The sequence below is a fragment of the Venturia canescens genome, chromosome 11 (assembly GCF_019457755.1).
Source record: "Venturia canescens isolate UGA chromosome 11, ASM1945775v1, whole genome shotgun sequence".
In the NCBI taxonomy this organism is placed as follows: domain Eukaryota; kingdom Metazoa; phylum Arthropoda; class Insecta; order Hymenoptera; family Ichneumonidae; genus Venturia; species Venturia canescens.
Genome location: NC_057431.1, coordinates 9,399,566 through 9,417,847, shown reverse-complemented (window position 1 = coordinate 9,417,847; position 18,282 = coordinate 9,399,566). Strand labels below are relative to the sequence as shown.

General features: G+C 38.9%; 1 protein-coding gene across 2 annotated transcripts in view; it reads left to right on the top strand.

Annotated features, from left to right (window-relative positions):
- mdy (midway) overlaps positions 1–18,282 on the top strand; it is a 99,997-nt gene that overhangs the window by 58,992 nt on the left and 22,723 nt on the right. For both annotated transcript variants that reach the window (XM_043432051.1, XM_043432050.1), the window contains exons 7-8: positions 3,737–3,892; positions 12,837–13,023. In XM_043432051.1, the coding sequence (XP_043287986.1) occupies positions 3,737–3,892; positions 12,837–13,023 (343 nt within the window). The remainder of the gene's footprint in view (positions 1–3,736; positions 3,893–12,836; positions 13,024–18,282) is intronic.

Here is an 18,282-nt window from a genome sequence, read left to right as displayed (position 1 = left end):
ACGATTTTCTTAAGAAAGTCTTGAAATTTATACAGAGTTTAAACAGGCAGTCGACTGACACGCATACCAAATTTTAAAGGGCTCGTCTTATTCGTTATTGAGACAAACGTGGTTACCTTTCCATATAACAAATAAACGCTTCTTACGAATTTCACGAAAAAGTACACAATAACAATGAACAATACACGTTTGTTCATTTCGGCATTTTGTTTCTTCATGGTTTGGCCCATTCCTGTCATAGTCTTCTGTTTTTTTTATTAATAATTTTTTCTTTATCCATTTCTTGTTGTGTTTCCCTTTGCGCTCTCCAATGTGATTTTTTACACGAAAAACTATAGTATTTTGGCCAGGAACGAATAAAATTTGGGGTTCAGTTCAAAATTATTCACAATTGCGAATTAATAACTCTGACATTAATTTAAAGTGATTGTATGTTTAATCAGGGAGTAAAAATCGATCCAATTTAGACACCCGTAAAATACGATCCTTCGGGCATGACTACCTTAATTCTTGTGGTTGAAAAACTTGATTTAGAGACTAACCGAATCCCCAACGTGCAACATCCGTTTTCCGTGCATCGTACTCGAGATTTCTATGACGGAGGCTGTTAGAGCTTAGGCAAGAGTCCAGTGGAACTCGGAACCGCTTAAGGCTAGCAAACCATTCAACTGTCACGTGACACAGTGTCGAGCACGCGACCAAAGCGAGATTCTAGTCTCTAGAGCCACCCTCTTTGGGAACGTTTTGTTGGATCGTCGTCACGCCCACTCCACGCGAATTAGCGCTCCATGTTTTTGGAATCTCTTCATCTTTAATCGTAGAATTATCAAAATTATCCGGATTCCTGATGTTTGTACAAAGCTGGGATAAAATACCTTGAAATTCAAACGACTGAAAATGTATAACCTCGAAATCCGAATCCACTTATTTTCTAATTATATCTTCTGACTATTCCTTCGAAATTATAATTATTCTTCGACTGCAAGAATTTGGAAATTGTTTCATGGATATTCTCGCTATTCGAAGTACTTTCAGTACCTCCATTCGAACCGAATGTTTATTATTTTTCCTCGCTTATGAGCCCGGTCGAAAATAAATCGCATTTCAAATTAATTCGGTTCTCAGAAATACGGGGTCGTAATTGAGACAGGTTAGTTGACATGCATCAGTCGGATATGAATGTAACTAACGAAGGTTCGAATGCAATAAAATAAGGAAATAAATTTATATTCTCATATTTGCGCCGTTTGTGGTTTCATGAATTAGGAATTACCTTACTGTCAGTCACGAGCGTACGTCTGTGGTGGGGTTTTAAATGATAAATTAATTCTCAAATATATTTTTATTCGAGCTTCAAGCTTTCCTGGCTGTGGTGGATATTATTTTTTTATCATAAAACCAACGAGGATTATAGGCTGGTAAAGTAGAATCTGAAAGTCTCGAGTTTTGAGAGTAAACATTGAAAATAGAAAAATAATAATCAATAAAAAGCGTAAACCTACATCAACGATGAGCATTTTTTTTCAAAGAATATAAAGTGTCCCATAGAATTTATACTGTTTTCAATTTTCTTGAGCGATATCTCGATCGAAAAATCCATCAATGTTGTGAGAGAAGAGAAACCGAAGAGGGAGGGGCCTTCGTCGAGTAGTGAGCAGATGGAAGTAAGAAAAGAAAATCTGCTCGGGAGAGCGTTGAAATTGATGTTCCAGGTATGAAGAGCATTGTCATCCACCCTTCTGCCTGCCACCCCACAGCGTAATATAGTTTGCGATCGTCGCAGTCTGATATCGTGGAAAAAGAGTGCGATCCGGTACAGGATGATACAATAGTATACAGAAAGTCTCAAAAGTCATCGGAGCCTTTCTCAGTCTATAGATCGTTCAATTCTGAAGACAAAAGTCAGTAGAAATTTTATTCCACGACCCACCGTTGACGAGATATCGATTGACCAGCGAGGACCAATCCGGTGGAGTGTGGAGAAGGGGTGCTGGGTGGGGAAACTTGGCCACGCCCCTCAACTCGTTGCGGATTGGTTGCTACCGATTAGCGAACATTTTCGAGGCTCTGGGCGCTAGAGAAGGGTTCAAAAATGAATTTTTTCAAAATTCATGATCCACGGATCCGTCACGATTTTGGACGAATTCTGACGCAGACTGTATTCACTCGCTTCTCTGTTTTGTTGATAAAAAAAGCGTAAAAGCAAATAGAGGTTTCTTACGAAGCTGGAAAGAGGGCTCGAAAAAACTGTGAAATAAATGTCAGGCTACAGGAATAACATTATCCGACAGTTTGACCGTATGTCGGTCCTCACCTCAAATTGCATAAAGAAATTAGAAGGACTGCCTGCGATATAAATGAACGTATGAAAAGATAAATTTGGAGAAACATTCGTAAATTTTTTATTTCAACGCTACTTAATAATTGCAAGTAAATGCTCGAACGTTTTGTAAATTTGTACGACATGAAAGTTGAGCACGCTTTCAAAAGGTCGGTGGTGATTTTAACTTGGAAAATGCCAGCTATTTGTAATATCTCGGGGTCGTGACTTGTGCCACAAGTGGATAAAAACATCAGAGGTTTGCACGAGTCTCTGTAATCCTACTTTGTTTTTCGCCGATTGCTCGAGATAAAACCTGACACATTCACAATTCCAAGAGAGAGAGAGAGAGAGAGAGAGAGAGAGAGCAGCTTCGGGATAGATTTGTCCAAGTTGGCTTTGCCTTGTTGCATTTGCTTTTGCGTCGTCGCACGACATTGCGCAATTAGACCACATTTCCGTGGTCACACGAATCCATGAACATGACACCATATAGTTTCGCGACTATTTGTATGAATAAAGCACTCTCAAGCGGCTCTTTTTCGACGCTGTTTTTTCACTCCGAAGTACTCGACGTAATCGCTGCGTTTGCTGCATTTATAAGCACCCGTGTACACGGAAGTTGCGAATGTCACGCTCCGAACCAGGAAATATTGACAGACCATACAAATCTGATGAAAAAAGTTCTCTTCCATTTTTTCTTCAGGTTGAGCGTTTTCGAGATATCAGACAATCAGTAACAGCCAATCCGATGCGACTCCCCCACTCCGAGCTAAGCGTTCGCCTTCGCTTGATTGGCTGCTACTAATTACTCAATACCTCCGAAGCAGTGCTTCGTAGAAAAAAGTGCAAAAGGACTTTTCCCTTCAGAATTCAATGGCCCACATGTGCTTCAAGCTTGAAGTTCGCATTCTGAGAATTTAAGGGGTTGGAAGCATGAATTTACGAACTTTTCATGATTACTCCTTTCCTGTCATTCGGATCACATACAAATTAGATTTCTTGATTCGTCACGCAGCCAACATACTCTTTTCGCACGTGGACTTCATTTTAAACTTGAAAAATAAAACGTATTGCTTTTTTTCATGGGTACCAGTGCAGGAGACTCGTTCGTGGAACTTTCCAAGTAACAATTTGCATGACGCATGGCTCGAGCTTTTGTCGCCCAGCAAGTCTTTCCCCGAAGCCAATAAATATGTACACATGTGTGTACGTAGGGTGCATATTTACGTGGTATGGTACTGCATGTGAAATATATAGCGGGTGTCCCGTAGATTTATGCCGATGTTTCACTGCTGAATTCTCAAACAAGTTATCCCTTCGTCCTTCCAATTTTTACCAGTGAAACACCCTGCATATGTATATTTATCTTAAGGCTATATCGACTCACGTACTCTCTCGCTTCATACGTTGCAGTTGGTGCGATGTACGTATGCATGCTCTACGCCATTCTTTTTCTGAAGCTGTGGTCGTACGTGCAGGTGAACATGTGGTGCCGCATCGCCAACAAAAGAAGCTCAACATCCCAGGGCCGAATGCGAAGGCAATCGATGTCGTACAATAATCTTTTATGTAAGTACAAACGAACGTAAATATTCCTAATTTGAGTGTATCCTTTTGCATGAACCTGAAAAACACTTCAGCAAATGAAAATACGTCTCTTACTCCCTTAAGGTCTTTCATTTTTACTAATTATTCACATTTTTTCACCAGTTATGCTCAGAAAAAGATTTTTTTCTTCAGTCAAAATCTGTTTGTATTAAAAAATGATGAATTTTACTATAATTTAAAAAAATGCCAAATGCTAAAGTATTTTCAACAAAATCAGAAAAAGTTCACAATATTTCCGTTCATTGTTTATTTGATGGACGACATTTTTTTAGTCTGGAAATATTACGTTATGCAGAATTGATATTCTATAATAAACGTTCGGAAAGGTGGCTTTGAATTTTTCTAGTCCATTCGCATGTACTTTTATGCAGTCGTAAATGAAAATCAATTATTTGTAGAGCGTTTAGGTCCGTCAAAGGAATATAACAGGATCGATCATCTTCAAATAGTCGTAATTGTTATCGTTTGGTTCTCATTGAAAAAAATTCAGAATACATTCGGGTCGGAACGAGTGGATCATAAAATTCTGTAGGCCTATCAGCGGCGATCCGGAGCGAGCGCGGAGTGGGGGACGCAGCGCGTCCCTATTCCGGCGCTCGGATTGGCTGGGCTTGAATTATTCAATATCTTGGGAACAATGCATCGGAGAGCAGAACACTCGAAGACTTTTATCTTTATAATTTCAAGACCCAGCGATCCCGCGTAGTTTCGACTCGATATTTAGAAAAACGTGCATTATCAACCGGCACATCCAACGTCGATGCATGGTGGATCTTTCCATATATAAATATAAAAAGATGAGAGCGAGAGAGAGAGAGAACATGCACGAAGAAGAACCCAGAGCATGGTCGGGGGAATAATTTCCACCCAATTTAAGCTCCCGTTCTGCCCCAGCTCTATTTCCGTCGACGGTACACCAGGTTTCGTTATCGATTATTCAAGCTGCCTTGCAAAGTCAAATTACGATCGGCCTTTTCCCAATAAACTCCTGGTCGATCTCGTGCACCGTCTCCTTCCGCAGGTGGACCAGTTGTTACCCTTGCGTCCGATTACCTTTTGCCCTGGTACCTTATCCAATATTAGCTTCCTGACAATTTCGTTTGTTCTGTATTTACAGCAATGTGATTTATTTCTTGTAGTAATCCCCGATGAACCGTGCGACTCATTCGATTAATTGACACGGAGCAGTGGACACACAAAAAAATATTGGAAAATAGCGCTGCGATCTCGTGTCACTTTGTCATTCCGATCGAACCCATCGACGTGGGTTACATCAGAAGCAGAAACCTGGTTAATGCCATTATCGATAAACTCATTATTTCTATAAAAGCTTCACTTTGAAACTTCGGTTTACGAAATTTCCAACGTCCAACAATTTTCGGATACCCAACCGAGGGACACGCAAGTTTTTCAATTTCGTCGTCCATAATTAATGCCTTCCTGGACTCGTGTTTGGCTTTTTACGTCTTCCTCGTACTGCTTCTGTCCCTCGCTTTATCCGCCGCTGCTCGTCAAAGTCTTATTTGTTGCTGTTTATCCTTTTTTTTTGTGTTTTTATTGCTTTTCGTTTGAAACTCACTTAACATCTGCAATCGCAATATATTCCGGTACGACGATTCCACGAGGCACGAAACGTCTGCCTCGTGTTTCGATCCCACAACTGGCAGTCAAAAGGAACAAGATTATTCATACCCCCGTACAGGCTGTTTCAAGACACAAGCTAAAATGAGGAGCTCAAAAAATCTCACTTGGCTCGTGCAATCTTTTCGATTCTTAGGATATCGATAAAATTTTTGACAAACGATTTTTCGATACTGAATGATTCCCGAAAAAGAATGAATTTAAAGAAAAAAACAAAAAAAAAACAAAAAATATCAATATTTTCATTTCATCGATGCACAATTTTCAGTTTTTGACTTTTTTTGCAAAAACCTATAGAATGAGTGAATATAAATTTACGGAAGTTCCAATGCAAACAGGCTCGGAGGGTCATAAGACTCCAGCGATATTTCCTTGGCTCATTCCTGCTGGGTTTTCTTACCTCATCCTTCATCTTCGCGTCTCGTTTTTAGGTTGACGTCGCGTGCCTCGACGTCGTTCTACTGTCCGATGAGCTTCTGAAAACGTCTCGTAGATCTACACACATTCATTCGGTACCGCTCTAACTCATACCGGGGTGCGGTGGGAGGGGAGGGGCGGGGAGGACGAGGACGAGGAGAAGGAGGCGGATTGTATTGTACATTGCACCATCAGCCAGTTCCTTGTTCCCTTTATTCCCCTGTTTCGTTCTAAAAGCCGACAGGCCATTTCTACTTACCTCGCGGTTACGGCAGCGCCCTATTCTCAACGTGTATAGTGTGCAAGTACGCTTCCGTTTTATCATGGACTTAACGTGCTTTTGCTTGCGTTGCGTGCTGTTAAGAAGCGAACCCCTGGGGGAGAGAGAATTGGAGGATGTAAGTCGCCGGGACAGAGCTCTCGAAAAGCCCTTACGAAATGCCACTTTTTTCTGGGACTTTAAACTGGGTCAAATGAATAATTTCGTAGGCTTAATAATTGATGAGTTTTCTCATAAAACGTATTTCTCTCACTACCAACAGCTTTCGGATCAAAATGCTCGCTTCAACGTTTTCGTTTTTTCGCCTGAAGCGTGAAGAGTGCAAAAAATCAAAGCCCCGGCGACACTGTGACCTCTTCGAAGCAGCTTTTTTACGAGTGTTTGTTTCGTTCCTCTAGGAACGTTTGCTGAATGCTTCGGATGGACTCGAGTGCACGAGCAAACAGGTAGATAGAAAGAGACCGAGCTGATTTTTCCATGTGCCCAGGCTGTGCCCAGAAGCCCTTAGAAATCGTATTTTATACATTTTTTTTGCTATTCGCTCAAAAATCCGTGAAAGGACACGAAATTCGATCGATCTCTACTCGCATCCGGCTAGATGAGTCGATTCCGAAGACAAAAGTCCTTAGAAATTTTTCTCTCCGACGCACCGTCCGGAAAATATTCGAGTATACAGCGAAGACCAATCCGCTGCGTTGATACGAAGTGGGCGGGTCAGTGTAGGCTCCGCCCTGCACTCCGCGCATTGGCTGCAACGAATTCATCGGTATTTCCTCACCAGTTGGTCCTACGAAAAAATGCCAAAGGACTTTTCTCTTCATAATTCCATAATCTCGAAGCTCCCGAAGCCCACAGTTGAAATTCTCAAATATTTCGCACCAGGCAAAGAAAAAATTCGCGACTCTAGCGACGGAGGCAAATCTCTCAGTTGATTCACCCTTTTAACACATCAGCCCCTCGCTCTATCGTTCCCTGGCAAGGTTATGTCTGCGTGTGCACGAGCAAAACATAATTTTTCCTTTTTTCAATGACACCCCCGAGGGCTGCTCGTAGAGGCTGACGACCCTGAGTAATTTCATCTTTCGTAAAAGCGAGAGATCGAGGTGTCGAGAACGGGAGGTGGCAAGCGTGTGTGTGTGTGTGTGTGTGTGCCGGAGGTGCTTAGCCTCTGGCCTCTCTTTTCCCAGTTGGCTTCATATATTTCCAATGGAGAAGGTTCTTGGAAGTGCTGCAAATGAACGAAACGAGAAGATAAAAAAAGGGAAGAGAAAAGAGAATAAGCATTGTGTGGCTGCGGTTCTCCTGAGCTACGACGCTTCTCGCTCCTGTTCCCCGGTGAGTGTGTTAATGTGTCCACGTTTCTGTGTAACTCGTAGAGGACAAAAAGCCAGAGTTTAAGAAAGAAAAAAACGTAGGAGAAGCGCGCAAAGTTCTCGTTCCATTGGCTGTCCCGTGTGTAAGAGCCTCGAGAAACGAAGAGAGAAAATCTCACAAATTAACTCAGCCGCAACACGGCCTCGAGCTTTCTTCGGAAACGACCGTCGGCAATTTTCATCGCAGCAATTCCCGAGAGTCTCTAAATTCTTCTGTACGACTCGACAAAGTGCGCCAATTCTTCGGCTCCGCCGCAACTAGCAGCACACAAGAAACACGAGAATTGTTACCTTCGTCGCTGCGCGCGAGTCCCAACTCGCTGCGTACTATCGAAACTGGCCTAATTTCACTCTCCTAACTCCTGCTACGAGCCTTTTCCTCCGACTGTTTCACGATCGAGTATCCCCCCTGTAAGAACCCCTGAACGAATTAAATTTTGTGAATCTTGTGACGTTTCGATTCTTCCAGCCCTTAAAGGCCAAGATTTCCATTATTTTCATCAAGATAATACTGCACTCACTATTTCCGTTCATTTCCTTCGGTATTGCATACAAAATTATCACACACGAGTTCGAATTAACCCACGAAGCGACGATCCGGATCCCAGATCCTACCACAGCCGGCCAACTCGTCGCTATCAGTTTTAACTTTCTCCAATTCTCCTCACCGTTTCAAGAGAAAAATAATAAAAGTTATTTCAGAGCCTGAACTTCGTTGCAATTGAAATCTCATCGTTAATCGGTCATTAAGAAATTCAATACAATCCGGGAAAAGATCGCTAATGGAAAATAATTGGACGAGGTTTTTTTCCTTTTCTACTTTTTAATCTCATTGCTTCCTGTTTACATCATTTTTATTATCAGAATTCATTTCCAATAACACGATAAAAACTTTGGCCACATGAATTTTAATCGAAGCCCCATTATTTGATGACTTTTTGCGAAATGCGACCTCAAATTTTTACGAGGAGTACCTTAAATTCTTGTTTTTTATGATTCAACATTATTTAACAAACCATTGAAGGAGATTTCCAAAGTATAATGTGGAAAAATGTGAAAAAGTGTATCAATGAAGGTCGGCGAGGGGGGGGGGGGGGATATATTTTCAGGATTTTATGATCGATTTTCCATGAAAATCTACGTTGATGATGCTACAATTATTTGATCCTCCTCCTTTGGCCTCTCACACGTCTCTTTCAATCTACTTCTTCCATTTATTTATTTTCGAAAGTACTTTTTTTTATCTAGTTTTTTACAGTTCGTTAATTGAATTTCTATTCCCAACTCGTATGAAAGCGTTTAAAAAATTATTCTTCTCTTGTACGTTTCGGTTAATGAGTTCATCCTCGTACAAGTTATGATTGAACACCCAGTTTCGGTCAGTTAACGATAACTCGAAAAAATCGTGCTTACGAAAACAAAATGCATGCAAGAATAAGTTTATTTGATCGATGGATCGACTGAACTTACGAAAATAGTAATAAACTTCACTAAAAATAAACTATAAATACAATTAAAACAGAAATTGAATGGCAAATTAAAAATTTTATTTTATTCATTATTTTAAACTCTTATTTAATAGTAACAATTAGATTAATTATTTTAATAGAAATATTTTTAGAAATAAAATAATGATGAATTCATTGCAAGAAAATAATTTTTTCGAAAAAAGCAATTTCGTATTGAAGTCATTTTGTAGATTCAAATAATCTAATGTTTTTGATGCGATAAATGTAATTAATCCAATCAATAAAAATTCAATCAAATTTATCATCCATCTAATTGATACTATTAAATAAGAGTTTAATATAATGAAGTAATAGATCCATGAAAATATGTTTTCAAATCAACAGTGATTGTCTTGGTACAACAAATAAATAATCGAAACAATACTTTGATTTAATAAATAAATACATGTTCTAAAATTCAATAATTTTTTCTCTCACTCAGTGAAGTGTGCTTCAGCCCCTTTCGTTGGGCAGTTACATTTTCTATAATAACTTTCGATATATAGGGAATTTTTATGATCGACTTTCACAGAAATACGCCTAAAACTATACAGACTAATAATCAGTAAACAAAAAAAAATCGATTTTCTGAAAATTTTGGACGTATGTAAGGCCATGAATGAATTTTTGATTTTATTTAAATTTTTCAATAAAAAGGCGCCTTAAATTCGCCAAGACTCTGTTAAATTGAAAATGCAAAAAATATTTTTTTGTATCGATCAAAAAAATTAAAATACTGAAGACAAAAAAAAGTGGTTTGTGCACTAAAATCAAACGTTGCTATCATGGAAGGAGCTTCCTTACTTTTGAGAGAACCTGTAACGTTGTTCACAGCATTCAACAATTGTTCTCTGGTAGGAAAAGATAAAAAAAGTGATGTCCTGGTGTCTGGGAGGTTTGTATGGATGTCAAATAGCGTGAAGCTCCCTGTCTCCTTCTCGGGGCTTTATTTCGCTATCGGTGTCTCTAGTTTTCCGGTGAACGTTAACAACGCCATTGGGAAAAGGCAATAAAGTGGCTCATCAACAATGCGAACCACTTCCGAGCGTTCTTCCCTTTCGGTGAGCCCGCGAGCGCGCGCGCTTCGCATACATTTTTTATCCGTTTCTCGAACGACATCGACTTCCTCTTTCCTTATCGTAATGCGATTAACTTTTCCTCGTTCAATCTATGCTGATTTAAACATTACTCTCCGAAAGCTCGTTTTTTTTTCTCGTTATTCCACGACAGACTCGCAGAGCTTCCTTTCGTTCTCCGGCTCTTCTCTTCGCTCTTGTAATCTCGTCCATAAAATAGTTGGCAAAGATTCGCTTGACGCTCCAATGACCTTTGGTTCATGTCGTCGAATGAAAATAATCACGATGTCATGCACGCGTACTGAAGTCAGCCTCGGGGAGTATCGTCTTCCAATCTGATTATCGAGGTCCTAAGGAATCCTTCAGCTGTAAAAACACCTTCTTTTTCATCCCCCAGAATAGGAAGTCTTTCGAAATCTCCGTCTAGTTATTTATTAACCGACAAGGAATGGCCTAATTTTGATAATATCAAACAGTCCTTTGAGAGCTTAACAATAATTCAGCTGCAATCTGACATTTCATTCATTTCCACCACCTTAAAGTTACAAGTAGGTCAGTTCTCGGCCGTAGGAACGTCACGGAGCAACAAGAGCTGCTCACCGCGCTTCGGTGGAAAGCCCTTAAAGCAATTGCACAACGATATCGAACGTACAAGTGTCGAGGAGCGAGCGAAGAGACAACGAGCAAATGCGTGATAAATAAAACACGTGGAATTTCATTTTGTGAAATTCTTTGCACTCGTTACGGGATACGAGCGGTAAAAGAGAAGCGACCCGTCTATAAAGCTCGAGGATAAGGACTTTGGCATTTTGCTGAATGTAGACATGGGATGGGGAGGGGTGAAGAGACGATTAGACGGTGGGAAAAGAGGTCGGGAGGCGTCGTACATATTCGTGGCCTTTCCCAATGTCGTTCAAACGTCCTTATTTCGAAAGTATACCGTGTATCCGGTTGTTCAACCCCACTATTCTCGCGATTCTTCCCTCCCCTTTTGCAAGCTCGAAAAACGATAAAAACAGGCCAAGAATCCACAGACTTGGCAAAAGTGAGTCCGGCAGGTAGATAAATCTGAAGTTTCTGAACAAAAAAGTCCTCAGTCACTTCCGCCTAGGACGAACCGTTCGTGAGATATTCAACAATTAAGCGGCGACCAATGTCCTGCGCTTCGCGGGCCACGCCTCCACGCCTTATCGCAGTATTCTCATTGGCTCGTAACTAATCATTGAGTATCTCCGGAACGGTGCATCACAGAGGAATAATTCCGAGGACTTTTCTCCTCGGTTTCGCATCTTCTACCTCTTCCCACCCTAACTTTTAGACGGAGCTGAAAAACGATAAAAACAGGCCAAAAATCCACAGACTTGGTAAAAGTGGGATCGCGGGTTTGGCAGGTGGATAAATCTAGAGTTTCTGAATAAAAAAGTCCTTAGTTATTTTCGTCTAGGACGAACCGTTCATAGAATATTCAACAATTAAGCGGCGACCAATGCCCTGCCCTTCGTGGGCCACGCCCCCGCGCCTTATCGCAGTATCCTCATTGGCTCGTCACCGATCATTGAATATCTCCGGAACGATGCATCGCAGAGGAATAATTCCAAGGACTTTTCTCCTCGGTTTCGCATCCTCTGCCTTTTCCCACCATAACTTTTGCACAGAGCTGTATCCGCGAACGGAAACGAACGTGAATGTGTGTATTTAAGCACGCAGCGATGGAGGGTGAAACTTAGTTCGAGCGGAACTTGAATCAGGATCGAGATCGCGCCCGACGATCCGATCGAAACGTGTGTATATCGAGAGGCCTTCGAATGGCAAGCAAGGAAAAGGAAAATCGCAGGGCAAGATAGCGAACAAGCTCGGGGACAAGGATAAAATAGAAATGGAGAATGTGAGATGGAGCACGAGATGAGACAGTGCGGGAAAGCAGGAGAGATTCGCGTGAGGCACAGCCGGCACACGAAGCCAGGGCTTATTTGAATTCCAGATTGGATTATCTATCGGATTTGGATAATTGAAGGAATTCTATCAGTAACCCTTGGCGCTGGAAAGCTTTCCAGGCACAAGCTTTATCAGACCTACGAGGAGAGCAAGATATCCGAGTGTAGATCTCGGTGTTCTCGCACTTTCCGTTTTCTCTACCGATCACATCCTCCCTAAACCCTCTTCTCTTTCCACCCCCCCCCCTCCCCCCCGCCCACCCGCCATCACTGCCCCTTTTCTCTCTTTCCCTCAAACTCCCTCCAGATTCCACTCACCCCTCTTGCTTTCTCTCTCTCTCTCGCCCTTTTTTCTACGTGTATTCGTGTGTGTACTTTAAGGCGGTAGATTCGAGACTCCCTCTATATTTCAGCTCTAAAGTCACAAGCCTCGACTTTAAAATTCAACCCTTCAACGTTTATTTACACGTGACAAAAATCCTGCTTTTCGTACAAGCCCCAAGTATTTACACAGAGCTCGTTCGACCCTATCATCGAATTACGAAATAAAAATTCTTCGAACGAAAGCTGCTGCCAAGCCTGCTACTTCCACCCCAGCAAACCCATTCAAATATCATTTCTCATAATTTATCTCATCAACGAGAAACTCATAGTATACAAATGGATCTGTTAACAGCATCAAACGTCCAACACAAAAACGGGGAGAACTACGATGACGAGCAACACCACGATAAAGAGGGTACGATCAGCAGCTTGGTCCAATATCCGGACAATCTCAGACTCGGGGATCTTTACTACTTCATTCTCGCCCCAACGCTCTGCTACGAGCTCAATTTTCCTCGCACTGAGAGGATTCGAAAAAGGTAAAAAATGTTTTTTCTCTGCGGCAGAATAATAACTACCCTGTTTACGCCTCTACTCGAATACAACTCTGCTTCTTAAATCTTAACTCCGAAATTCATAACAACTCTACGTCTACTCACGAATAATCCATCGTCTTTAATCTCGTAGACACGACACTGGTGCAAATTTGCACCCACGAAAATTTCAAGTGCCTAGAATCATAAAATCATAAAACTCGATTTTTCAATTTTTTTAGTTATTGTAATCGATTACTAAGAAATTGTTACCCCTAAAAAGTCTCGTTGCAAGATTCATTCCATACGTTCACGGATGAAATAAAAAGCTTTGAAAAGTCAAAGTGCAAATTTGCAACATTGTGGTGAGTGTGTGACCAAAAAGGGAGTGTGGTGTCTACGGGTTGAGGAGGGTAGACGTTCTCAACGTAAAACCGCAGTTATTAAGGAGGAGATTGACGAATAAAACTGTCACTTCTTTTGATATTTTATTTTTCTTTACTTTCAATTATTTAAAAAAAAAAAAAATTGTTCTTTTTATGATTGCTTTTTACAATGCGAATATATCGCATTTCGAATACGTCTTCTCTTTCATGTTCCGTTCCCACATTCCCACATTGTGATACTCATCATAGCTCTACTCGATAACAATTCTACTCTTTAAGGTATTCCTCTCACGAACCCGAATATTCTACAAATAACTGATTTTAAATAACAGTAAAGTAAAAGTGCGTGCGAATAGATTGGCCAAATTTCAGATCAGGTTACCGAACATTTAATAAAGAATTAAAATATGAAAAATCGTAAAATTTATATTCAATAATTCATAAACTAAATCATTATAAATTCCTGATACAAACTGTCTCACAGTTGGGAATAAATGTAAGAAATCCACAGCGACGATAAAAATAAAGGGTTACCGAATCCTTAAAGGAAATATTAACAATAGAAGTTGGAAAAATGGCAGAAGCAGAAGCTTTTTCCATAAAACCGTGACTTCTCAGAGATTAGGAACCAATCCAAATTTCGAGTGCCCCAATTTGCGCCACCAAAAAAATACGCTCTTGCGAAAGGAATACCTTAAAGTAGTTCGGCAGTTCCACGACTGGTCAAGTTTGCAACTACTTCATGTTGATTAAATTCAAGTCTAAATAATTAATAAAATTAATAAATACTTAAATTGAGAATATTTTTATCATAAGAATGCAATGAAATGCTTGAAAAATATCACAAAAGATCAAATTCAACTTCAACTTGACTAATTAATAATTGAGTCGATACCGGTGACACTTGAAATACACATAACCTAGAGAACATTTTTATTGTGCAAAATAAACGGTCAATTAATGAAAAAAAACGAAGCTACCAGACGAATGAAAGCATGTCAGTCAGTCTCAAAAATAATAATTTATCGGAAGTTCAATCAGCAGTCCAACGTAATGACCCGTTTTCGACGCGTCAAAAACTGAAGTTTTTTCATGTTTTCTTTCTCGTCCCGTAAGGTAATGTTTCTTTTTTAAACGAACGAAATCTGTATTAAATTTTCTTCACGATATAAACTTTTCCGAAGCTCCAACACCGTACAATTTTTTCACACTTAATATTATTGTGAGTTCTCCCATAGGATACCGTATTAAAAACTCAAAATTGTAAATGAAATAATTCCAAATTTTGCCCCGTAAGAGGACCCGAAGCTGTGCTTATTTGGGGACCTTAAACTATCATTTACCACAAAAAAAGTGAACCTTCACGCGTACTTTATCGAACGGCTGAACTACCTTAAGGAGGATGGATCGCGACGATACAATGTTGCCATGCTAAGCCATGTTAAAAATATTAAGAATTTAATGTTGTTCAATAACAAAACCCGATTTCTGACGAAAATTTAAAAAAAAATATATGTCGCGCAGAAAAATCCAACGAATCGATTAAAAAAAAAAAGTAGTTCTACCGTTTAGTTTTTCAGATATTGCTAGTTAAAGTTCTAAACAAAAAATGTGAACCGAATTAACTCGAAAACGGTTCTGACGATTTTGATTTTAAAAAACACAGTGCTAGAGTATCTTCTGAAGAAAAAATTAAAAAAAAAAAAAACATGATCTACCGTCTAGTTTTTGAGAAAAAAATTATTGTAATAAAAATCGTATGAGAATCTGAGTGGGACAATTTCAATATGTGCATACGGCACGAAGATGTATTCTAGCAGGAGCGTACGCAAAAGAAAAAAATGTAAAAATTCCAAAATCACGAGCAATTATGAAATTTTAGTAAAATATCGTAAGCATATATTTTTTTACTAATAATTAACGATATTTTGAAGGATTTTTGGGACATGTTTCACAACGAATAATGTTCACACAGAAAGGGGGCTGCACCTTATTTTTTATGCGGCACTTAGCTATCGAACTACGTTAAAATGATAAGGATTTCATAAAATTTGGTAAATGCATTCTTTAAAAATATATAAGACAATATAAATTTTTTTACATTTTTCTACCACATAGCTCTCGAGAAATTGAACGCTAAAGTACACTTGTATAAGCATAGAGTTTACATGAATACAGTTATACATCTCGTGCATAAGAACTTCGATTCAAGGCTCAATTATGCGATAACCATGTGGTAAAAAAATTTGAAACAAATTGTATTTGTACACAAGATACCACAGAATGTTATTACCAAATTTGATCAAATTCTGATTATTTTGATTTCGTCATCCACCCTCCTTAAACATGTATTTATAGAACTGGTGTTGAATACATTTACTGAGTAGAATTTTTGACTTGCTGCAACATAACTCGACTCCTCTAAATCTACTCGACAACATTTCCACTCTAACGACTTTTATTTCATGCATGAATAACGTGTCTCTACCCTTCAACACGCCTAGGTGGGTAACACCGATTATTAATGACGAAAGTGGAGACTTATTGCATTGTATTGATTTTGCAAATTTGAGAGTAAGGCTGTTTGGAGCAGCGTTGTTTTGGAGTGCTTTTCTCATGCTTTTGTCTTCGTTTTTTTCATGAAAAATCATTAATCAATCCTGACAAAAAGTTTCATTTAATTTTTTCCATCGATTTCGAAACCTCGTGAACGTTTCTGCGCTTCTTACATCAGAAGACTCCATCGAGAATGACTTTTTTGTAAATTTTTCGAAATTTCATTGCCACCGTAATTTTTATTCATGCTTCTATAAAAATCGTACAATTTTTTTTCTAAATTCCCTCAAAGAGTGAACGTACCACAATTTTGGTTTTAAACTCTTGCAATCGACACGAAACCCAGTGAGCAACGATCCTCGCAACAACAACGCGCCGCGCTCACCCGCATCGACGCCGTTCACTCCTGCGGACTTTGATTACAATCTCGCCCGTTCAACCCCGACGCGACTCCAAATCCGTGTCGTCCATGCGCTGCTTCAACCCTCCGGCTGCACACCTGTTTTCTCTGCTTATTCTCAAACGCTTATTTATCTTACTCGCAACTCGTCCGATTTTCCCATTCGTTTTCGAGGATTATTAAACCTCGGAACGGTCCTCAATTGACCTCAAAGGACGAACGCGAAATTCGCACTGAAATTAACGTTTTTTTTACACATTTCTTAATTCCTTTGGATTTTTAACTTCGTGGTTCTAATTCTTGTTGGTTTTTGGCAATGGAAATTTTTTATTTAACAAAAAATTCAAATTTTATCAGTTTCATTTCACTCATAATAAATGTGGTTGAAAAAATTATTAAACATTTTAGAATCATTGGAAAAATGGCTTGGGCCAAATTATTTTTGTTTCCTGTCGACAGAAATTGTAATATTTTGAAAAAATTTTACAAATTTCATCTCACAGATAATAAAATCAATAAAATTATTATCCGAAATTCCGTTAAAAAATTCCAACACTACACTCGTTCTTCTATCCATAAATTAACCAATTTCGTTATCACTAAAATAAATTTCATAAAATTCAAATTTTCAAGAGTGAAAAACCAAAAAGAAATCGTATTTCGTCCTTCACCTTTCTTTCATCAACGACTTAGAATTTTTCTTAAAAAATTTTTATTCCATCAATTCCACTGAATGATTAATAAAATTGATAAAATCACTGTCACCAAAAAATTGAAATTTTGGGTGAGGATAAAATGTTAGAATGACTAAAATTTTGAACGGCTAAAATCTCCAGTTTATAGACTTCCAATGGTAATATGGAGACAGATCGATTCGACTAGAGCTTTGAATATTACTGAGGTTGAAATACTGAAACACCAAAAACGGTCAAAATGGCGAAACGTTAGAAAGTCGAGCAATCAAAATAAATGAATGCTCAAAATACACGCGTCTCACTCACTTACTCAGACTGGAGATCCCCAAATTCGAATATCGCCATTTTGAATTTCGCTTTTTCGAGTCATCGCTATTTTGCAGATCCAAGTTTCATAGGCTCGAAAAATTCACTTTCGATTTTTTGCTACTCTATGTTCTGGTCTGTCTATAAAACAACTGCTCTCTATTTTGAATTCGAAAATATGAACTTTTGACATTCGTATGGTCTGTTTGAATTGCATGCGAAATGAAAACTATCGAAATATATATTTTCGAGTAAATACGAATTCAAAAAAGGAATATTCGATTAAACACGTAATCTGCTGAACAGTCGATCGGAAATAAGAATTTTGAATCCCTTATTTTTCTCCAACCCAATAGTACAACTTAAAAAAATGCTGGAAATCGAAATTTGCAAATTGCTTCCTCAAGATGGTCGAGATGCACGGTGCTCAGAATGCACGATGCTCAAAGCTTACTCTATGAGGTGCTATAGTATTTCTCATTTTGGCTTCCTCATAGAGGAAGCTTTAAGCATTGTTCTAAAAGCTTGAGAAAGCAATTTGTAACTTTTAATTTTTTTTTAAATAAAATTTCAATTTAATTGTCCACTTTTAAAAAAGTGGACAAATAAGTTAAAAATTAATTTCCAAAAATTAAACCGGATTTTTCGAAAAACTCATATTTTCGTAAAATTCAAAAAATCATAAAATTTAAACCGCTCAACCGATATTTCCCAAATTCAATGCCAACCTTCTTATTATGATAATCTGTTTATAAACAAAAAAATTAATAATAAATCTTAAAATTTCTGCAAGTTAGAGCGTCGACACCCATTTTTTAAAAATTTCAAAACGTCATAGGATTCGTATTTTTCACAAATTCTGACAAAATTATCAGAGAATGAAGAGCTTGTTCAGATTACCATCTATGCAAAACGGTAGCCC